Source organism: Ostrea edulis, chromosome 3 (genome assembly GCF_947568905.1).
Source record: "Ostrea edulis chromosome 3, xbOstEdul1.1, whole genome shotgun sequence".
NCBI lineage: Eukaryota > Metazoa > Mollusca > Bivalvia > Ostreida > Ostreidae > Ostrea > Ostrea edulis.
This window is the reverse complement of record NC_079166.1, coordinates 58790196-58814625: the sequence shown is the minus strand read 5'-3', so window position 1 is coordinate 58814625 and position 24430 is coordinate 58790196. Positions and strand designations below refer to the sequence as shown.

At 35.8% G+C, this 24430-nt stretch overlaps 2 protein-coding genes across 5 annotated transcripts; one reads left to right on the top strand and one right to left on the bottom strand.

Annotated features, from left to right (window-relative positions):
* The first annotated feature begins 1784 nt into the window (after positions 1-1784).
* LOC130053599 (uncharacterized protein K02A2.6-like) lies at positions 1785-5241 on the top strand. The gene is made up of 2 exons (XM_056160955.1): positions 1785-2857; positions 2943-5241. The coding sequence occupies exons 1-2, from the start codon at positions 1785-1787 to the stop codon at positions 5239-5241; spliced, it is 3372 nt and encodes a 1123-aa protein (XP_056016930.1).
* A 3503-nt stretch (positions 5242-8744) lies between these two features.
* Positions 8745-23603, bottom strand: LOC130052671 (uncharacterized). Of its 4 annotated transcripts, none has more exons than XM_056158356.1 (8): positions 23569-23603; positions 20089-20205; positions 19512-19673; positions 18945-19146; positions 16514-16633; positions 13994-14111; positions 13386-13465; positions 8745-10372 (listed from the first exon to the last, which is right to left on the bottom strand). In XM_056158356.1, the coding sequence occupies exons 3-8, from the start codon at positions 19581-19583 to the stop codon at positions 10341-10343; spliced, it is 624 nt and encodes a 207-aa protein (XP_056014331.1). In that variant the 5' UTR covers positions 19584-19673; positions 20089-20205; positions 23569-23603; the 3' UTR covers positions 8745-10340. The 4 variants fall into 4 exon arrangements, with proteins under 4 accessions (XP_056014331.1, XP_056014330.1, XP_056014332.1 ...); XM_056158355.1 differs by lacking the exon at positions 23569-23603 and adding an exon at positions 23469-23545; XM_056158357.1 differs by lacking the exon at positions 23569-23603 and adding an exon at positions 20436-20454.
* Between the last annotated feature and the right edge of the window lie 827 nt (positions 23604-24430).

Sequence of the window (24430 nt, the reverse complement as noted above, 5' to 3'; positions counted from 1 at the left end):
ATGCTGACTTCAATCGAGACTGTATAATTTTTTCAACGGTCATCTTTTATGTTGATGGTTCAGCATTAGTTCTGTCCTAAGGCTAGAAATCATTTCATACTGGGAATATTACTAGCATTGATAATTTTAAATGGTTGCCAAGTTACACTCGTTCAGGATAGACTGTAACGAAATACGAATTCCATCTATCTTATAACCTCGAATAAAGTTAAAACCTGAGGTATATATAAGTATAGCTAAGATTTTACTACATGCATGTAATACCTTTAGTAGTAAGCATTACCTCGGTTCAATGCTCTTAGTTTTTCACTTCACATTACGTTCAAAATAACAGACCTAATTCAATTTTCTGTAAAACATAGTAATTCTAAAGAGATGTCCATACAGATACGTAGATGATGTTGAAGAGATTCTTGTTTGTTTGTTTCTTTGTTTGTTTTAAGCTTTTTCTAAATATTTTCATCCATATTTGAACGTATAATAACTCTTACAAAATACAGAATTAGGAGCTGGGCAAACACGGACCTCTTAGCATACCAGGGGTTTGACCATGTGCCTAGGAGAAGTAAGCATCGCCTGTTGACAGGTCACACCCGTCATGAGCTCTATATCTTGATCAGGTAAACGTAGTAATCCGTAGTCAAAATAAGTTAACCAAGACTGGCCCAACAATTGCTATGAAACACATCATACATCATTAAACCCAATGATAGGTTGTATTGGTAAATTAGATCGTTATAACGACTATAGATTTTGCGAAATGCTGATTTGAAGTGAAGTCTTCTGCTTAGCGCTCAATGATTATAACGTTGGTGAACGTTCTAACGCCTGTCGCGACATAGGACCAGTGGAATTTTTAGCGAGACACGATGTAGCAATTTGTTCATAAAATGGGTGTACATATTTAACGAGAGCTAATTCTAGTCACTTTATAAATCCAGGATATATATCCATTCCCTCCAATATGCAATGAATTGTTAGCGATATTGAATTTTAGCGATCTCATCACTCTCGCTAACGAAAATTAAATCCTCGCTAAAAATTATGTTTATACGGTATATCCGAAAGAGCTGTAATTCTCACTCCAAATGCCGAGCGTTTGGTGAAGGAGCAACCAACGCCTTTGTTTAAGTCATAGGTTTGACGCGGCCATGGCATAAATTGTAATGTTTATTAATCCGGAATCCGGAATTCAGACCGTAACGTTTTGTTGCTATAATGCAAGCACGTTTTTTCCTATGTATGTGTATTGGCGGGAAGCCATGTTTTATATGGTTTTGTATGTTTAAATAAAGTAAACATAACAATTGGCGACGAGGATGGCCGTCTATGGAAAGATCGACACCTACGAGTTCGATACGAATTGGGACGAATATATCGAAAGGTTAGAGCATTTTTTCAATGCCAATGAAATTGACGATAATGACAAGATGAAGTCTATATTGTTGACAGTGTGTGGCCAGAAAATGTACGGACTTATTCGTAATGTAACGTCCCCGCAAAAGCCATCTGATAAATCATATGCCGATTTGAAAACATTGATTGCACAACACTTGAAACCTAAACCACTGGCGATCGCAGAACGATTCAGATTTTACCAGAGAAATCAGGGCAAACAGGAAACTGTGAGTCAGTATATGGCTGAACTTAGAAAGCTAAGTGAACACTGTGATTTTGGCGAATTCTTGAATCAAGCTCTACGTGACCGTTTAGTGTGTGGTCGTTCATCGGTGGCAACCTAGCGAAAATTACTGGCGGAAGACAAGCTTGACTTGAAAAAAGCCATGGAGGTAGCAATTTCTATGGAGCTCGCGGAGAATGAAGCCCGTAAATTAAAGGTTGACACGCAGGATGTTCATGGACATGAAAGTGTACACAAAGTAAGTGTAACTAAAGGTAAACCTTGCTACAGGTGTGGAAAAACTAACCATACTCCAGACCAGTGCTTTTACAAAAATAGTAAATGCCACACGTGCAATGAAATTGGACATATACATAAAATGTGCTCAAAAAAGAAATCAGTCCAACATAAGAAACAAAAAAGGAAGTCCAAGCTAAATTTTGTGTCCGAGAATCAAGAAGAGGATAACAGTGGAAATGAACATTGGCCTATTTTCTCACTGTCAGGGGAACATGGAAGGGTCAAGGAGATAAAGATATCATTGACACTGGAAGATGAACCCATAGAAATGGACTTGGACACTGGCGCTTCTATATCAGTGATATCGGAACAACAGTACAAGACCAAGTTAGAGCAAAAAGTGACATTGCGTCCAAGTACTGCTATTCTGAAAACTTACTCAGGAGAAATGTTAGGAGTTCTGGGTGAAGTGAATGTACATGTGAAATATCAGACACAAAATAAATTCTTACCAGCATTATTTGGTAGGAATTGGATGAAAGCTATAAAACTGGACTGGCAGTCAATTCATTTTGTGGCTGGGGATTTGAAAAAGTATTCAGTGTTTGATAACAAACTGGGATGTATCAAAGGTGTAACAGCAACCTTGAAAGTCAAGGAGGATGTTCAACCAAAATTCTTCAAGCCACGACCAGTGCCATTTTCTCTGCGTGATAAGATATTTGCTGAGTTAGACCGATTTGAGCGGACAGGCATCCTAAAGAAAATTGAGTGTTCGGACTGGGCAGCGACAATAGTCCCAGCAATGAAAGCTGATGGATCTGTACGAATATGTGGAGACTTTAAAGTTACTGTAAATCCATACCTGGATATTCCGGAATACCCTTTTCCGACAAGTGAGGAGTTGTTCACAAAGCTAAATGGTGGAGAAAAGTTCTCTAAGTTGGACTTATCTCAAGCTTATAACCAAGTAGTTTTGGATGAAGAATCTAGGAAGTATGTGACAATAAACACACATCAAGGACTGTACCAATATACCCGTTTACCTTTTGGCATTTCGTCAGCTCCTGCTATTTTCCAGCGCACCATGGATACGATTCTACCAAGGTCTCGACAAAGTTGGATACATACTTGATGATATCTTAGTAACCGGTGCAAATGACAATGAACACAAACATATCTTGGAAAATACACTTAAACGATTAGATAGTTATGGTGTGAAGTTGCAAAAGTCCAAGTGTCAGTTCATGCAGGACCAAGTCGAGTACTTTGCCTTTGTGGTGAGCAAGGAGGGAATTAAACCTTCACCGAAGAAACTTGAGGCAATTCAGAACATGGAGGATCCAAAGTCTAAGAAGGAACTACAGATATGGTTGGGAATTGTGAACTATTATCGAAAATTTATCCCAAACATGTCAACACTTAGTGGACCACTTACACATCTGTTGGCTAAAGATATTCCATGGAACTGGACTCAAGAGTGTTCTGAAGCCTGTGTCAAGGTCAAAGACTTGCTGGTTTCCTCACAGGTAATGGCTCACTATGACCCTCACAAACCGCTGGTGTTAGCTGTAGATGCTTCTGGATATGGATTAGGTGCTGTGATCTCGCATACCGATGGTGTGAATGAAAAACCTATTGCATATGCTTCACGAACATTGACCTCAGCTGAGAAAAACTATTCGCAAATAGAAAAGGAGGCCTTAGCAATAATCTTTGGAGTGACAAAATTTCATTCATATTTGTATGGACGGATGTTCACGTTTATCACAGACCACAAACCCTTAACTAGCATATTTGGACCTAAGAAAGGCATTCCAATTCTAACTGCTTCGCGATTGCAGCGATGGGCAATTCAACTGTCATCTTACCAGTTTGACATTAAATATCGAGCTACTGGGAAACATCAAAATGCGGATACCCTCTCACGTTTTCCAATGGCGTGTGTTGACCAAGAGTCAATGACACAGTTTGATAGAGAGACTGAACAAATTCACAAAATACAGATAAGAAACTTACCTGTGACCGCGGATAAAGTGGCTGCTGCAATAAAGAATGATGTGGTACTTTCCCGTGTAATGGAGTTTCCTAAGAGTAGTTGGCCAAGTTTACAACCTGACACTAATTTGTTACCATATTTCCGAGTTCGAAATGAGCTTACCATTGAAGATGGATGTTTACTTCGAGGGATCAGAGTGATTATCCCCGAAAAGTACAGACAGGATGTACTGGAGGAGTTACACGTTTCTCATCCTGGAATGGTCCGGATGAAATCATTAGCCAGACTTCATGTATGGTGGCCCGGATTGGACTCTGATATAGAGACAAAGGTATCTCAGTGTGGACCTTGTAGAAGTCAGTTACCAAACTTACCAAAGGCTCCAGCAAATCCATGGTTATGGCCTAGTGCACCCTGGAAAAGAGTGCATATTGACTTTGCAGGACCTTTCATGCAACGTATGTTCTTGATAATCGTGGATGCGTATTCTAAGTGGATGGACGTAGTGATGATGACTTCTACTACTTCTGAAAATACTATCAATGCATTACGATATATATTCTCCTCATATGGATTACCTGTGGAAATTGTTTCGGACAATGGACCGCAATTTGTGTCAGAAGATTTTGAGATATTTCTAAAGGAGAATGGAGTACGTCACATCAAGTCTGCACCATATCACCCTGCGTCCAATGGAGAGGCGGAAAGAGCAGTGCGTACCTTTAAGCAGGCAATGAAAAACATGGCAAGTGAGACCGGGACTCTGAATCAGAAACTTGCAGCATTTTTATTGTCATATCGCACGACACCTCATACAACTACCAAAACAACACCTGGAGAGTTATTTCTCAACCGCAAACTACGTACACGACTGGATGTTGTGAAACCTCACATGACAGATCGTATACAGCGGAAGTCATTGTCAGCTGAGAAGAAGGTGCGGGAACATCAGATCGGTGACAAAGTCATGGTTCGTGACTATCGTGGAAGTAAAGTTTCGTGGATACAAGGGATCATTGTGCGAAAACTGGGACCTGTTACTTACCGTGTGAATATTTATGGTATGTTGTGGAAACGACATATTGATCAGATTCGTGAATGTGGTATGTGTGAGTTAGGCAGTCCGGAATCCGTGAAACCAAATCCTTTTAGCAGCATTGTGCCTGTTAATGCACCATTAGAGAGCCAAGGTGAACAATTAGATACTCCTTCTATCGCTGATGTACCGTCATGCCAGGATTCTGTGTCCAATAATCCGATTGTAGAGGACAATTCCAAACGTTCCGTTGTCAATGCGCGAAATTCGGACAATAATTCAGTACAACCGCGATATCCACGTCGTCAACATCGCAAGCCTGAAAGACTTATTGAAAAGTGTTAAATTTCTTTTGATGTTGAAGACTGTAACTGATTTTGCAAAGTTGAACTTGATTTTGTTGTAATTAGTTGGATCTGAATCTCGGATTATTTTGTAAAGGGGAGAAAAGTGTAATGTTTATTAATCCGGAATCCGGAATTCAGACCGTAACGTTTTGTTGCTATAATGCAAGCACGTTTTTCCTTTGTATGTGTATTGGCGGGAAGCCATGTTTTATATGGTTTTGTATGTTTAAATAAAGTAAACATAACATAAATGGAGCTTGAACTCGCAACCATCCGATTAAAAAGCGATTACTCTAAGACTGAACTACCGCACCGGTGGAATGAGAAAGAGTGGTGAGCAGTGATCAATCTCATCAATCCTATAAAGAATGATGAAATTGAAATTAGGGCAAAAAACAACCTCTAGCAACACGGGAGGTGTAATCAGGTGTCTAGGAGAAGTAAGCATCACCTAATGACCGGTCACAACCGCCGTAAGCCCAATACCCTGATCAGGCAAATGGAGTAATTTGTAGTCAAAATCAGTGTTTAATACTTGTCTTACTTTTATATTTATCAAAAATAGCTATACACCAAACTAACAGCTTAACTTTATGACAAACGGGATGATTCCAGCTTCTCCATCGTCAGCTTTCCAGATTTGTGTAGCAATATTCCTTCATCACCTGCATATGATATTTATATCTCTCAACTGATTCGATACACAAGAGATTGTTTTGTGTATTATCAGTTTTTAAATCGAGGCAGACTACATACAAACAAGATGTTGGTGCAGTCAACATTCTCCTTTAAAGTCAGCAATTCGCAAATTCTATGGTCGTTATAACGATGTAAAACTTATACGGTACAGATTTTGATGCACCAGATGCGCATTTCGAAAAATTATGTCTCTTCAGTGATGCTCAGCCGAAATGTTTGAACCATCTAGTTCGCCAATACAACCTATCATTGGGTCAAATGCTATCTCGCGTGTTTCATGCGAATTGTTAGGCCGTTCTTGGCACACTAAGTTTGACTACGTCATAGTCCGTTGATCTCATCAAATTATAAGGCTCATAGCTGGTGTGATCGGTCGACAGGAAATTGCTTACTCCTCCTAGGTAAATGATCCTACCACTGGCATATCTTGTCCGCGTTTGTCTACCTCCCTATTTGTATTCTTTAGAGGAGTTTGGGAAGGATCACAGTTCGTTATCTTCTCCTTTTCATGCATTAACACAAAAATTAAAAGCTGAGTCAACACGATGCACTTTCAGGTTTGTAATCAAAGTAATGTCGATATGGAACGCTAACCGTTGGTTTTATGCCCAAAAATTGCGGCTTACACAAAATATATCACTTAAATAAGTTATTGCCCCAATTCGGAAATATAAGGATTAAGGTATTATTCTTAAATATCTTGAATGATTTATCAGTGTCTCTACAGTCGGGATATATAATGTATTTATTCATTATTGTTGATAAATTGATATATCCTACATGTAAGTTGTATGGAGGACATTCTAACAACTTAAGATGATTGTACGGGTGTATTTTATTTGATAGAAAACGTAAACATTGCTAATTTCATAAACACATACCCGTTACACCCAGACATGTTTTGGGCACAAGGAAGCCATACTATTATCACCAGAAGGTACCACTGAAGAAGTGCGCCATTGCTGAACATTTTCAATATCACAACATTAAGCCCGAAGTCATTCAAGAGTAAACGCGGATAAATCAAACTGTTTTCTTCCTTGTCCTTAATGGACAATTTCCTTTTTCTATGACGATTATGATATAAATTTGTTAATGCAGGATTTCAAATATTTATTTCCATTGTGATGTACAGAGTATATTCCGAATGTGTGTTTACGTTCGGGGATCCTTTTCGCAATGCTTCAGCAACATTGTTTCTTTTTGGGAGGGCGGGGGTTACGCAGGAACAGTAAAAGAAAATTGTCCAATTGACCACAGTTTATACCCAAAATGGCAAAATAAGATTACTTTGTTAAGAATGTTCAACTAAAGGGGGTTAAACCCCCGAAACCCCCTCTGACCTGGAGCCAGATAAAGCCGTATCACTCATTCAAACAGTATCTTGGCTCCATTCTGTTCAAAAAGCCTACTAGGCAAATTCTAGTCATGAACTGAAGAACTTCCACTGTTACATTCAATCTTTACAATATTAATATGGGCATGCGCGTTATTGACTGAATTAAAATGGTATATACAATTGCATAAAAAAAGAACATCAAATCAAGGTTATTCAGCACATTCAGTAAAATGAATTCGATTTGGAAGAAACGCATAAACAGACAAATACATGTACCAATATCATACATCAAAGTATAAGGGAAAAAATCTTTTCTGACATTTACAATCTACAATGTACTTTAATATCTGTTGGAGTTTTTAACCGTTTAGGTGAACCAGAAATAATGAGAGAATTAGATAGTTTACCTGAGGAATATGTACTGTAGAATCATTTAACAATTTTCGTGGATTGCTGAATTTTTACGGGTTCATGGGGACGTACTTTCGTGGATTTATATATTTGTAAAAAAGATAAGTCTGGAATGTCTTTATTCGTTGAGGATGTAAATTTGTGGGTACCCACAAATTCCAAGAAAATTTAGCCATCACGAATTCTAATGATTTAACAGTATCGGTTCCAGCATTGTCTTTGTTGTAAAACTGAATTGCAGACGAACTTGAATTTAATTTCACCTTGATAATTCAATGTATACTCAAAGCTCTCCTTCCAAAGAAAAATTATTCAAAATCATATTTCAATTTCAAACACTTTGATATCCCCGCCAATGGATTGAATGAATATGAATTACCGTACCCATACTGGATTCCAAAACCACACAAATGCCCTTGCAGACATCTAAATGTTTTACAAAGCCCTATATTTACCTCTCACTAAGATATTATCTGTTATGAAGGAGGAACACCTCCTAGGCACCTGATACCACCTCTGGTGTGTCCAGGGTCCGTGTTTGCCCAACTATCTATTTTGTATTGCGTATAGGAGTTATGAGATTAATCAATGTTAGTTATCTTCACCTTTCATCACACTTATTTATCATGAGATTGATCACTGTTTGTTATATTCACCCTTCATTATACCACAACATATGCAAGAAGTGGTTTATATCAAGTGTGGATTCTAAAACAATTTTACTTTTCCCTCAAATCAATACCATAAAACGTAAGAAATTTCAGAAATTTACACGGCCATTGCTTACAATAAATTAGAGTACAGGTTTTTCACATCACTGATTTGGACTACGGATTACTCCGTTTACTTGATCAAGACGTAGGGTTCACAGCGATTGTGACCGATGTACGGGGGATGCGTACTCCTTCTAGGCACCTGATCCCACCTCTGGTATATCCAGGGCTCCGTGTTTGCACAACTCTTTATCTTTTAATCCTTATAGGAGTTTGATCACTGTTCGTTACCTTTATTTTTCGTCATAAACTGTTTCATCAATACAAATGGATCACAAAATTATTCAAATCTTTTATTTCATTTTAGCTGAGCTGTTGAAAATATTCATTTTTATTCATATATATACTTTCGATATATCCCAGTAAACTAAAAAAAAAACACAACAGAGTCTTTCAAATCCGCTTCATACTTAGATTGTTTTCCACATATATGCTAACGGCAAACTAACAACATGATTTTATGAAAAACGGGATGACCTCAGCTTTTCCATTGCTGACTTCCCATATTTGTGTAGTAATATTTCAATATCACCTGCATATGGAGTCTATATCTCTCAACTGATTCGATACATAAGAGCTTGTTCTGCGTATGATCAGTTTTCAAATCGAGAAAGGCTACTGACAAAAAAGTTCATGTTACAAGAGTTTCAACAGTCTCGTTTAAAGTGAGCGCTTCCCAAATGTTATGGTCATTATAACGATTTAGTTTGCCAGTACAACCTGTCATTGGGTTGAATGCTGTCTGTCGTGTTTCATACCCAATGTCAGACCGTTCTTGGCACACTGATTTTGACTACGGATTACTCCATTTACCTTATCAAGACTTAGGGCTCAAGACGGGTGTGACTATTTGACAATGAATGCTTACTCCTCCTAGGCATCTAATCCCACCCCTGGTATATTCATGGGTTCATGCCCAATTCTTGGTTTTATATTCCTTATATGAGTTATTAGATTGATCACTATAGAATATCAAACTAGTGATAAGAACCACACAGATGAGTTAAAAAGATATTACTGTCGTTCAATATGTGGTGTATCTATATCAATGTAAACTCATGATGTCATATCCACACATCCAGCGACAATGACACAAGTAAAACAAAATTGTCAATTGTGTCATACACATGTAAATATCGACAAAATATGGAGTATTTCAAACACATGTCATGAAATATACATATACATGTGAAACCCTGGGAATCCATCGTATTATGAGGGTAGGTTGATTTCAATCATTGACAATTTTGTTCAACAGAAAAAATCCATCTAGCATGGTAGATCTGATTTTCATCGGTTATATACTAAATTAAACTGCTAAAGTATAACAATATGCCGCATGCTTTTAGAATGGTGGGTAATAAAGTTACATACACTGACATTACTGCTGGAATATTCTGTTAAGAAACATTTCTTATTATTATTATTATATATTCGAAGAAATCGGTGTAAAATGTGAAACACTGAAATGTTTTCGTGTTTAGATGTTAAATAATTACTTTTTACTGAAAGCGGAATGTTGCACTTTTGATAAATTTTGGGAATTTACCGTTATCATCGTCGTAATGTTAGGTTAATGTTTAAACTCGTCCTTTTTTATTTCATTTTAGGTATACATAGAGCAAAAGAAATGATATATCACAGACATAAATTACGCTAATCGGACAACAAAAACACGCTTGACTTCTCATAGACTGACAGTGAAAACGAGTAATTGACTTCACACGCTCTACTCTCAATGCAGTTATGTCTATACAAACAGATAAACAAAGCAGACATGATATGTGTGGAGCGTTACAATTATAAATAAATGTAAGCCGGAAGCTGCATTGAATGCGAGGTTTATGGACAGAATCTATTCGCTGCAGTTGATTTTCAGTTTCGGTTCAAACTCTGACTGCTTTCATCTGAAGAAAAAAAAAGTAAGGAATACATGAATTTGATTAAGGAGAGTGGCGCTATAAGTTCTTTATGAAGCTTTTTAATGAAATTAATTCATAGATATTTATGTATCGTTTAATATTTGCATGTTTTCCCTTGGATATATCTACAAATTTCTAGATAGCCATTTACTTATGAACGCGTTGTAGTTTATTGCAAACAAAGCTTGTATGAATAGTGATAAATAGATGGAGTATAGTATGTCTATTTTAGCGCCTGTGAATTCCAACAGATATCACTCTTCGTTATATTCGTCTTTCATATGAAAGTAGAATATAAATATGAAAATAAAATCAACAAATACATGAGGGTATGAACTGCAACGCTTCACGCCGGTATATTTTTCATGATGCGCTAAAACGCTTGATAAAGTACGCCAGTGCGAAGCGTCACAATTCATACCCATATGCATTTTAAAAACTGAAATTAATTTCCTGATATATACATCTCCAAATTTTTGCCTTTGATATATACCCTCTCGTAATTGTAATGATAGCCATTTCCTCGTGAATGGGACTCTGTTGTGAACAATGCATTTAAGAATCTTGATAAATATAGTTCGTCTATTTTAACGGCCGGGGAATCTAACAGAATTTAACGATAGTACAAGAAATAATCCATTTCAGAAATAGATGAGGGTATACGAACTGCAACGCTTCACGCCAGCAACTTTTCATGAGGTGCTATCGCGTTGCTGTTCATTACCTCATGTATTTACAAAAATGAAATTCATTTTTGAATTATAAATCTCTTTTTCTAAAATTGGTACACGGATGCCTTTGTGACCTTTATCCTCGCACTCTGAACAGTTATGGACAGAACCAGGTACATATATTAGTATCAACTTTTCCATCCATAGATCTTACTTTTCAAGCCATGAGAAATAGAATGGTAGGATGAAAATGCACTGAGTGATAACGAAAGTAAATAAAATTGAATTACAAAAATAATATCCGTGTTTAATTAAACACCCTTCTATTAGATTCCTGTTTTACGATGTTGCTACTGTTTTAAGGTGGCCCAATATGGTTTAGAGTCAGGGTTCTAACCGAGTACTTAGCAAATACATATATAAGGTGGTGCCACATTCATGGCTAACAACTAAACGTCTGAAAGTCTGCAGCTAGAGATGTTTAATCTACAATTAGTACTGTTTCCCATCCAATAACTATTCCTGTTATAAAACAAGGCTTGCCCAGACTTTAATTATTTCATACCAACTCAGTATGTTTTATTTTCCCAATTAAACAGGGTATCAGCATCCCTTCGTCCGTTTGTTTTCTAATCCTCTAGAAGAATTAAACACTTAGTTGTTATCAAGTTATATATGAAAGGTGAAGATAACGAACTCATAACCCCTATAAGGAATACAAAATTGAGAAATTTCATCTTTTGAATGAGCAGTTTTAGTACGATTACCAAATGTGGATTTAATGCCATGTTTGTTTAAAATACAGTTGTAATAATGAGCCTTACAAACAAAGACAGTGTTGTAACAAGCTTTGTCAGCTGGAATCAAAACATATTTCTCATGTAATCTATCTAATTCTTTTATCTCTTCTGGTTTATTAAACACAGAAGGATAGATTTTATTTTTATTTTGAAGTGTCTAATGTGGGATTTTAATATTCCTTTTTTAGTTCTAAAGGGACATGGATCCGATATGAGCTGAAAATTTTCAAATCTTAGTTTTCCATTTTTAAGGTTTAGAGTGCTTAACTAAGGTATTTCTAATGATCAGCAAAACTTTGAATGTCAGTTGTTGAGGTACATGATACAGAGCTCACAATTCTTTATTATGTAATATTGGTGCTCTGGCAGAGTTCCATATAATGATGGAACAACAACATAACATAACACCGGTATTGTGTGAAATATTGTCATTTATTAGATGACAATTAACAAATATTATCATTCTATATAATGATAACAAAAACAGCTAAGGGGAGATCTAGACAATACTGACAAAAGTTCCTTTAACGTAAGTTAAATATACCAGTAAAAGTTTGTTTAAAGCAGATTATTCAATTTACAAGTTAATTCTGAGCATAATTTAATAGTTTCTAGTGTTAAGCACATTTCAATTTGTTTTAAACATGCTATGTATTTGCAAAAAACATGGCACAAGCCTTTTTACATAACGAAGAATTGTGAGTGCTGTATCTCACTTGTAACTCAAAAACTGATATTCAATTTCTGGTTGACCATTAGATATACATTAGTTAAGCACTGTAAACAATAAAAATAGAAAAATAAAATGTTCAGCTCAACCGTGACCATGCCCCTTTAATCCATTCTGACAATGTATCAAGTTTTTCGTTTTCATATTTAGCCCATCGTCCGGCATAATCTTCGACAGAATTCATAATAGAGATGAAGTTATGTCGCCAATTGAAAGACCGAAGTTCTCTTAATTTAGGACCTTTTGAAATAATAGATTTGAAGCTATCATTTTCAACTATATCAACATCATCAGTAATAACATGTCCAGCTGGACTATACTTCAAAAAGAGGACGATCAAGAACATGTAGGTTGATTAAGTATAAGATAATTACTATCTAAGCACTGCAAAGTTTGTTTGTAATTAACAAGTTTGCATGCAATAGTAGAAGTATATTTGTAGGAAATACAGGATGTAGATTTAAACTTGAAATAAGTTGGAATAAAAGATAGAACTCTTTTATGACAAAGGATCTTACTTATGTTGATCGCATTTATTTACTTATTAGTAAATTTGAGCTTAAGGAACTGGCGGCACGATTCAGAAGGAATAACATCGATTATAAGGATAACACTCATTAATTAAATACTTCATGACTAAAAGAAAAGGTGTTAACTTTGCGCATCCTTGAATAGCTTATATACACATCGATAAAATTAATCACCAGATGTGGAAGGATTTTGACATACATGATTTTCAATTACTTTAATTGTTAATTAATAAATGTGAATTAGTCATTCAAAGAATGAATTCCAACCTGAATCATAGTATATGTTCCTCTTGTAATACCGCTTATATACAGCGATTCCAGCTATGAAGAGCACTGCTACTAAACACCTGTGGATATAATTGATAGTATTTATGTTCACAAATACAGAAAAGAATTGTTTATTGTCAACTAAGAGGCAATGGGCCTGGACAATAATCCTATTATCACGCAAAGAACCAATTAATTGGAAGTGCTGAGTATTTTGTAATGAAAATAACTCTTAATGAAAAATTGAATGTCGTCAGAGTTTGTATTCAATAAATTCAACAGGAACATATATGGAAATTCTTTGAAACTCTTCTACTTTGGACCTACAATTCAAGGGTGCAATATATTTTGTCAAATTACTGTTCTAATCCGTTCACACTATTATCACACAAAGAATCATTTAGTTGGAAGTGTTGAACATTTTTTTATGAACACAATGATCCCTTACCGAAAATGACTGCTTCATAGTTACTGTTAAAAAATTTCAGTGCTTCGTCACCATACAATATGAAAGGTTTGCATACAACGGGCAATTTCAATTTCAAATGCACACAGGAATTGTCAGTCCAGCTTTAAGGGGCATGGTATCAACTGGAATTAGTACTTACACTGAGCTCACAATCATTCCCAGCATTAGACCGGATGCACCGTCAGTCTGGGGACGAGGAGGATTAGCTGATTCAGAGATTTCATTCAAAGTCGTCGAAAAATTGTAACAACCTTGATCTGAATCAGAAACAGACATATTTACGAAAGGGCTATATATAACCAGTTGTAGATCTGTATCAGAAATAGACATACATTGTCTTCACAAAATGGCTATACATACATGTAACCATAGCCTTTCTGAGCCTATTTAATACTCCAATTTTTAAAGCTATAGAGAAAAATTAAATCCCCTCTTTATATCATAACCAAAATCATGTTCAAATCAATCTGACATAATTTGCCTAGGGTATTTATAATTCTTGATATTTAAAGTACACTCTTTTTTAAAATCATTTTAAACAAATCTGAGTATTGTAAATGTCGTTTTGAAAACGGATCTTTTTATATCGGAGAAGAGTAATGTGAAGGGATGGTAACACAAAAGTATGGTAAGTATCTGGCAATGTGAAGATTTACAAGCCTTTCCGAAAGAAGAGTAGCTATTCTATGTCAAACAAAGACTAGCAAGAAAAATCAAGTTCATAATTTCTCCAGTTCTATATCACTTTCATCAAACAGAGAAAACATTTGAATTGCATTGGATTCTTGCAGAAACTACTCACATAATGATAAAAATGTTCACTTTGGTGAATAAATATACATTTCTTCATGGAGATGTTTTATTAAAACAGTCACATCCTTGATTCCCTCTGTATTTGTTATATCCTTTTGTGTAGCGAAATAAAACCGGGAGCTGATCAAACATCTGGCTTTACTAAGATTGATTTTTTATGTAATATTATGTGAACATATAATTTAATTAATAAAGAGATATATTGTAAGTTTTGGCACTCGTTGGATCCCACATTGACGGCGGACGTTAATTAATACGATAAAGAATCCTCGCTACTGCGGGTTTGAACGACGTGGGTCAAATATACATAAATAATTTGTAGCATTTCGCGTATAGCTGACGGCGTCTGTGTGTACGATTCTAAATGCGATGTAAAACAACAAACAAAATGTAATGTGTTTACGATAGTAGAAGAATTCCCTCCCCAGGTGTGATTACACTACGTACACATGAAAGGCGAAGATAACGAACAGTGATCAATCGCATACCTCCTATAAGCAATATAAAATAGATGGTTGGGCAAACACGGACCCCTGAACATACCAGAGGTGGGATCAGGTAACTAGGAGGAGTAAACATCCCCTATCAACCGGTCAAACCCGCCCTGAGCCCTATATCTTGATCAGGTAAACGGAGTTATCCGTAGTCAAAATCAATGTGCCAAGAACGGCTTAACAATCGGTATGAACCTGTCAGACAGCATTTGACACAATGATAGGTTGTATTGGCAAACTAAATCGTTACATCGATCATAGATTTTGCGAAATGCGTACTTCAATCGAGATTCTTGAAACCCCTGTACCATCAACTTGTTTGTCAGTAGCTTGCCTCGATTTAAAAACTGACCATACGCAGAAAAAGCTTTAGTTGAGAGATATAAACACCATATGCAGGTGATAATGGAATATTGCTACATAAATATGGGAATTGACAATAGAGAAGCTGAAATCATCCCGTTTCTCATACAGTTGAGTTGTCAGTTTGTCCTTATTGCCTACTTTTAATAAAATATCTAAGTATGAAGCATAAGTGGACGACTCTGTGGTGTATTTCATTTCGAGCTCACGGGAATATATCGAATCGACATATCAATGAAAATTATTATTGTTAAATAAGACGTCGTCGATAAAAGGTGAAGATAACGAACAGTGTTAAATTTCATAACTCCTATAAGCAATACAAAATAGATAGTTGGACAAACACGGACCCCTGGACACACCAGAGATGGGATCAGGTGCCGAGGAGGAGTAAGCATCCCCTGTCGACCGATTACACCCGCAGTGAGCCCTATATCCGAATCAGGTAAACGGAGTTATCTAGATATATCTAAATATCGAATTGAAGGCCGTAGCAAGAGATTTTTTCTTCTTAGATAGACGTTTTTGAATAAATTCTGCTTCATATGAATATAAAAACAGGTCAGCTAACAAAGGAGAACAATTCGTGCCCATGGGAATTTCAACTAACCGTTGGAATACCTGATCACCAAAACCACGAAGATATTGTCAATGTGGAACTGTAGCATATTTTTTGTTTCAACTTCAGAGTACTTGTGCGTGAAATTAGAGTGTGTATAACAAAGTAATTTTTGGATGACTTATCACTAGATATGAATATTTGCGTTTTCCATTTTTGTTGAAGAAGCAATTGTCTATGATGTCAAAAAGTCTAGTCTTTAATTTATCGTGAGGAATGGTCTTGTAAAGTGTTGAAAAGTCATGGGATTTGATGTTGTTGATTTGAGAAAGGTTTGCGATTTCAAGTTTACTAAAAGTAAATGGAAATTAATATAATATGTCTATGATAGTAGAAGAATCCCCTCCCCAGGTGTGGTTAGACTACGTACACATGTAGGCGTCCGAGGAGTTATACACTGTTGGACAGGGAGGGGTAAAGTTGGAGCAGATTTTCATTCCACTGCTTTGAATTCTCTTGGCTCCGTGATTATATTCTGAACATTTACCGACTGAAAAAAAAGACGAAAGATTTTCGATACATTTGTTCCGTTGCTGACATCTCGTCTCGACATAAATATATTCCTACAGAGATACACAATTTTTCTGTTTGTTTATCTGAATAACTTACTTTATTATATACCCATCAATGTATCGTTCTTCGATACTGTGGATTTCACAGCGTGTGATCTGGTTTTCCGGATCACCACACTGTGGTTTTCTGATTCCGTATCAGTATCCTCTGAAACTGATGCCGTCAAAATGACGTCACAACTCATCAACGCAACGTTATTTGTGGAAAATATTGACCGCGTCACAAAACAAAACTGCGTACACAAAACATAATTCTCTGGTATGTCTGTGTTTTTGAGAATTTGGATTACATTTATTATCTTATAAATGTGGATTTGAAATGCATGAGGGTATATAATAAATTCATCATTACTACAGTAACTTGATCCGAAGAGTTGGATCACGTCTCATTGACAGGCGCGGATCATCAGATCAAACTCGACTCTTCGCGTCTCGAGTGATCTGCATGATGATCCGCGCCTGACAACTTGACGTGATCTGACTCTTCGGATCAAGTTACTGTAGTAATAATATATATTTATTTTTCCTATTATCATATTGCGTCTTGTCTCTGGACCTTAAATATGTCATATCTATCAAAAGCAGGTGTCAGATTAAATCAAACTCCGTAGGTTTATCCCCAAAAGTTTATTACAATGATACACTGTCCTTTACAAACATTCCCATTCTTGGTCAAAATATGTCTACCCTTTTCCCACTCATTCATCAATGTTTCAGAAGTGTGATTAATTCCAAAGCATATTAAATATCAATGTTAGTCAAGCCTTTAGTACACAATGCCTCATCCTTTTTTTGTACAAAACAAACAGTGTTTAAGATATCAGATCACATTTATAGTCAGACATGAATAGATATCCGATCACGAAAGTCGGACATAGCATTCATTCAAGATAACAAAAGTCGGACATCACATTAATGCACAATCACAAAAATCGGATACATGTAAATCGTTCTCTACCCAGAGTTCCATGCGCTCCTCGCACTACATGTATGTGAAACTTGCGTAACGCGCCCTCTGGTGAGAGAATGACATGTACATGTATAACATAAGGTCACGTGGCACAGACATCCAGCACTGATGCATGTGCCAGATCACAAAAGTCGGGGGCAGAAAAGAAAAGGTCCTTGTACAAAGCAACATGTATACCCCCGAGTGTAACCATGGTCCATTGAGACAAACGTGACCTTGATGAATGACCTTGATCCCGTAGATTTTAGAAGTTAACACATACAATGTTAGTTAAAGTTGTGGACAAACAAAACTTGAAAATTAAAGACTGACCATGCAGAATTCTACGGAAGCCGATAGGTACCAGGGTATAGAATTAATATTTATTTAACTGGCGGTCGCCACTTGATTTATATATGGCGTCTGCCAATTGCAAAAACAATGTAATTCTGAGTGATTATTTTGGAAAGATTTAGAATAGTATGCAAGCACGTAGCATCGTTTTTTCAAAGTGTATAGGGACAGTCGGAGGAGAAATTGTCTTCTACAATTGTTGACAAGCAGAAAAGGAACCTAAAATGTCTCATTTGTCCAAACTTGGAACTCCTAAATTGGAGGGAGGGAAATCCGTTCATCCTTCAATTGATCAGTTCATTCATTATTACATTTTTATCATTCCTTACTACCACTAAAAGAGTGGGGTGGGGGCCAATCTGCCAATTAATATTATTTCACATGTGAAAATAAATTAGTTTGCATGTAAAAATAACAGAAATTGAACGTTGTCAAAAAATGGGGGGTCAGCCCCGTGCTTCTACGTATTTAACAGTACAATCGAAAAACAATAATTTAATGCTCGTAATTGTGTATATATATTGCACCCCTTTCATTTTGAGAGAGAGAAAGAAAGAGAAGTGGGATAACTGGTCACAGCCATATAAATGATTTAAATTGACTGGCGGCCGATCTATAAATTAAGTGGCGGCCGCCAGTTAAATAAATATTAATTCTATAATCTGGCACCTATCGACTTCCGCAGAATTCTCCGCGGTCTTGCAGAGAAAGTATCTGAATCTAATGGAGACACAAGTACACATTCTTTTTAATTTTGCATGGGGGGTGGGCATCTAGGATATATTCAGGTTTAATAGAATTCTAATTTTTTAGACACTCCATGCAGATTTAACTTTCATACGAGGAAAGTTCAGATACACGCATGTTGTTTTGACAGTCATTTAATTACAATGTACTATAGAAGAATTTTAAGAAGTGCCACTTACATAGAATTATTCTGTTTGCTGTGCACACTTCTACCGTTGCGTTGGCCCACTCGTTGATAACACAGTGGTACTCTAATTCCGTGCCATTTGTGCTACTTATTGCTGAACAGTTCTTCTTCGTAGATGCCATCATCCATTCTTCTCTTGTAGTGGGGCAGCCATTCACTGGCAGAATCGTGTCCACTGCGCTGTATATCCTACCCTATATAATGTACACAATTTATAAATTCATAATATCATAAAGACAAGACATTATTTTTCACAGGTCTTGTTATTTTGATAAACACGCTTAGTTTCGTTAACTGGTTGGAGACATTTTTTATCAGTATTGGTTCAAACAACTTTCTTGATTATAATGAATAATTTGTTGTACATTGGTATACACCCAAACTACGAAAATTACATCCCATGAAAAAATTGGGACTTTACAGAACATTTAATATATTTCATCAATTCACAAATTATGAGATTTAAGCTTAAATGATATTTTCATGGAATTTTACTGAATTTTATTAAATTGCCCACGTTTAACAAAGCGAACTTATCAGACACAAATATATATTTTACCTGTGTGACGATTAAGGAGTAAAACCATACAAAACTAAGGAAATGCAATTCAGTCTTTGTTTTTACGGTCATTTTCGTTACACTGATGTCGTGTGAGTTTATTGTCTGGCGATGCGTAGTTCTAAAATACCCTCAAGTTTGTGATGAACCTGTATGATGAATCTATCAAAAACAATAGAAGAATTATACGAACGCATGTAGCTGAGAAATGTTTCTGACTTTAATACCCTTGAGCTTGGTCATTTGACCATATTTCAAAGTCACTGTCTGGTCGTAATCATGTGACATGCGCCCCCTTCTGACATTTCCAGTCATGATATACACCATTGGTTGGTCGGTTGGTTGTTTGTTTTACGTCCCGTCGAGAATTTTTCACTCATATTGAGATATCACTAGCTGTAGGTGAAGTACCACAAATTTAGACCCATGTTTAGCGCTCAGGGCCGTAACAGTGAGGGTTCTTTAACGTGCCAACGCCTGCCGTTACACTTGACTTAATGAATTATTTACCAAGATTCTCCGGACAAATTCAAGGTGTAAGGCACGTGGTTAGGTAAAATGTTCATTTCATACTTACCCTGAATTAATTGTTTACCAAGGTTATCCGTGCAAGTTCAAGGTGTAAGGCACATTAGTTAAAGGTTCATTATTCAGACGTATTCTTCCAGCAGGCTCTGTTAATCTTGGATCGAATCTAGAAAACGATATGTAGATTAGATTATATTGAATTTTACAATATAACTTTATATAAATATCAATGAAAAATATTGTCCCGCGCGTAATGATTAAACTACGCCTTAATCTTTTGATCTAAAATAATTAATCTTGCTAAAACTTTTTACATTTTTTGCACTATCCTGATATGAATAAAACATTTTTTTGTAAATGTACATTGTAGATAGGAATGAAGAATTATTTACACACGTTGATCTTGCAAAACAATCAAGCTTTCCCGAGTTAGTATTAATCACAATATACAGTACTGTGTACTACATATACATGTACACTGCGCTCACATCATAATATAAACTACGTATAAAACATCTTTGCTATGAAGTACATTTTTAATGTATTATCGGGGTGTTTTTTAAATTTTCCTTCTAATTTTTATGTTGTGATTTTCGAGGGTATCTCCCGTTTCACGCCACAGTGACCTCCATTATATGACAAGGAAGGTTAAAAAATCTTGGCTAGCTAGCCAGGAGAATGAATATTACAATTCACAACAAGACTCTTTGATGCAAGCACCAAAGGATCTCCCCTCTTTACGTTTAAATTACGGAATAAACTATATTAAAGATCTGCGAATCAAATAACATGATTATGCCGTTTTTCGACGACATCTTAGGAATATCTAAAATATCTCCCCATCTTATTTTTTTCATCTTATTTTTTTTTTTCATGGTTATAAGCTGAATCGGTTTCAATTTTTGTAGAATTCCCACCAAAAATACACTGCTAGGTAGATGTTAACTAAGCAACCTTGAAAACTATAAATAGAATAACTAAACAATAGAAGACTGAACCTGAATGGTTTAACTAGAATAACAAGAATTATATTGGTCAGAAACAGTAACAATAAAAGAGTATTCTGGAAGTTTTCTTTGTGTGATATGAATTGACTGATCTCAAATATAGATTGACAAACAGATGAATGGTATATGTGGACATTTGTGAGATGTCTACTGAAAATTTCTTAAGTGAAATTGATGAGAGTTTAGTAAAGTTCAATTTAATCAATACTCAAAAATATTGTATGAGAGAGAGAGAGAGAGAGAGAGAGAGAGAGAGAGAGAGAGAGAGAGAGAATGTACCATTTTCTTTACTTACAGTAATCAAAAGTATTTTTGAAAGAGAAGTATAATCAAATTTTATTTTATTTCAAATTCATTGATTTAGAAACACTTGAAATGATGTTTCAAATGAGAGAGAGAGAGAGAGAGAGAGAGAGAGAGAGAGAGAGAGAGAGAGAGAGCACTTTCTAAAAAAAAAATTTAAACATGTTAAAGTAATGAAATATATATTTGAGAGAGAAATATAATCAAATTTGATTTTATTGATGTTCACTTAAAAAAAAAACCTAGGGAAATACCTGCAAAAGACATTGAAATTATTTTTGATTTACCTGTAAAAGCAATCTACGCTTGAGTAATTTTGTGACCTAAATTCAGACCAAATGTGATACTTGACTGACCAAATTGTAAAGTCTATTGATCAATCCAGCAGGCAATTGAAAACTCAACCGGTCTTTTGTAATTCGTTATAAGTTAGGATGTCCTAACTACTTAGGATCATTCTTATTCCTTTACATGTATTTAGACACATAATATTCATGACATATTTCTGATTAAACAATTAAAATCTAGACACATACAACTAGAGAAAGGACAGACATTATTTATCTATATAAATATTCTTAATTCAGATACCCTGAATTCAATATAACTATGTTATAAACTTGGAATTTTAAAGATTACTACTTTAATAAAGTAGAAAAATAAACGGATATTGTGATACTCAAACATATGCACAGTATATTATTATTATAATTTCTTTTTACGATGAAGGCAATATAAAACCACCGAGCCATGCAATACTCGTATACGATTGTTTAAAAATCGAACCGATATGTACTCATGTCAAGGTCTTTAATAACAATAATTCAACAATCGTTTTTCCGACACAAATTAAAGCGGTCTGAATTTGATGATTTGTGCGGATTTGTGTATTATCGTAAGTAAGAAGAGGAACCCAAATTTTTTAACTAGGAAAATTCATATGCTACTTGATGATGTAGAAAAAGACATTTTATTTAGTAGACTATCTGACATCGTTACAAATACAGCAGAGAAGCGGTGGAGAATTTATGGGATTGTGGGAAGATATATGCGTGCATATATATATATATATATATATATATATATATATATATATATCTTATCTTTTATATATATATCTTATATATATATATATATATATATATATATATATATATATATAAAGCACAGATATAGCAATGAACTCTTAAATGAGCATAACTGCCCTAAGTGAAGAAATATTTCATATAAAACACTGAATATTTCACTTTATTTGGATACCCACTTCCTCCCCTACCCGGGGTTGAACTCACGACCTGCGGAACCAAATCTCCTAGCAGCATGTAACCAGCGCACTAGACCGCTCGATCATCGAGGCAAGTCTAAATACTTGCTTTCGATGACGATGGAATTCTCCACAGGGGCTAAGCCCGTTTTGGGCCCGTACTCTGTGATACCATAAATATAGATCACAGAGTTCGGGCCCAAAACGAGCTTAGTCCCTGTTGAATTCTCGCCACACTGTCACACGCTACACAGTCATTGAGAATGGAATTGAGATTATATATATACATATATATTATATATAATCGTCCATCCACTCACAGGTCTTCCTATTCCCAACAGCGCCGGGAGGCTATAAAAACCCCACAAAAGTCTGTACTTACAATCATAAATAATATTGCGCCTTAAATATCTTTTCACGGTTTCTATGAGCTCTTCGCTTCAATATTATGGCTGTAGCCATGTTTATTCAAACTTAGAATGATCTTAGGACAAGGGTTATGGTGTCCTAAAGTTAAGATGAACTTAGGACGTGTCCTGAATTTAGGAAAGCTCCGAGAACCTGACTTAAGACTAAGTGGTGGCGTGCTCCTGTAAAAGACGTGTCCTAAGTATGTCTTAGTCCTAAGATAGCTTCGTGAACAGCCAATTAGAGTTTGCTGTTTATTCGTGAGTAAATACGCGGTATCTGACAGCCCCCCACCCCCACCCATCCCCGGGGGATGATTTCAAATACAATCAAGAGAGAAATATAAACTGTATAAGACACCGTTGTAATTTTGTGTGATAGTTAAAATTACACACCGGATTCCGATTGGCCTGATTTTGTTTAATGTCAGTGATGAAAGTAACTTACCCAGAATTTGAATGCATTACAAATGTCCTCTGTCAACATTAACTAAATTTAAAATTTCTGATATTTCCATTCTGTTAATTTTTGTTAAATAAGTCTATACCTTTTAAACCAGGAAGTAAATGCATAATTCTTTTGGAGCAGACACACACATATAAAGATATCTAATATATAAAGCAAGGTAGACCGATATATTTGTCACCGCAGGCACTCGGCGTTTTAAATATCTATAAATAAAAAAATGTTCTCTTTAAGAGGACAATGTTTTAATTATAGATATTTAAACGAATATTTTGTTATAGGAAGACAATTCTTATAATTAATATTTAAAGCGTCTAATACCTGTGCATGTAGCCTATATTGTTTTGATCAGTTATATCAAATATTGCTGTGTTGCTATTGAAAGGACTCACTAAGTACGTAAAGGGTAATTTTTGGCCCCACCTCAAAAATAACAAGAGGCCCATGGGCCACATCGCTCACCTGAGTCACCTTGGTCCATATCAGAAGATTTTCCATATCTATTTGCATGTAAAACCGTAGTCCCTATTATGGCCCCAAACCTACCCCTGGAGGCCATGGTTTTTGCAAACTTGAATCTACACTATGTCAGAAAGCTTTCATGTAAATATGAATTTCTTTAGCCCAATGGTTCTTGAGAAGAAGATTTTTAAAGATTTTCCCTATATATTTGTATGTAAAACTTTGATCCCCTATTGTGGCCCCATCCTACCCCAGGGGGGCATGATTTCAACAATCCTCAATCTGCACTATATCAGAAAGCTTTCATATAAATCTCAGCTTTTCTGGCTTAGTGGTTCCGGGAAGAAGATTTTTAAAGATTTTTCTTATATATTTGTATGTAAAACTTTGACCCCCTATTGTGGCCCCATCCGACCCCTGGGGGGCATGATCTTAGCAATTTATAATCTGCACTATATCAGGAAGCTTTCATATAAATCTCA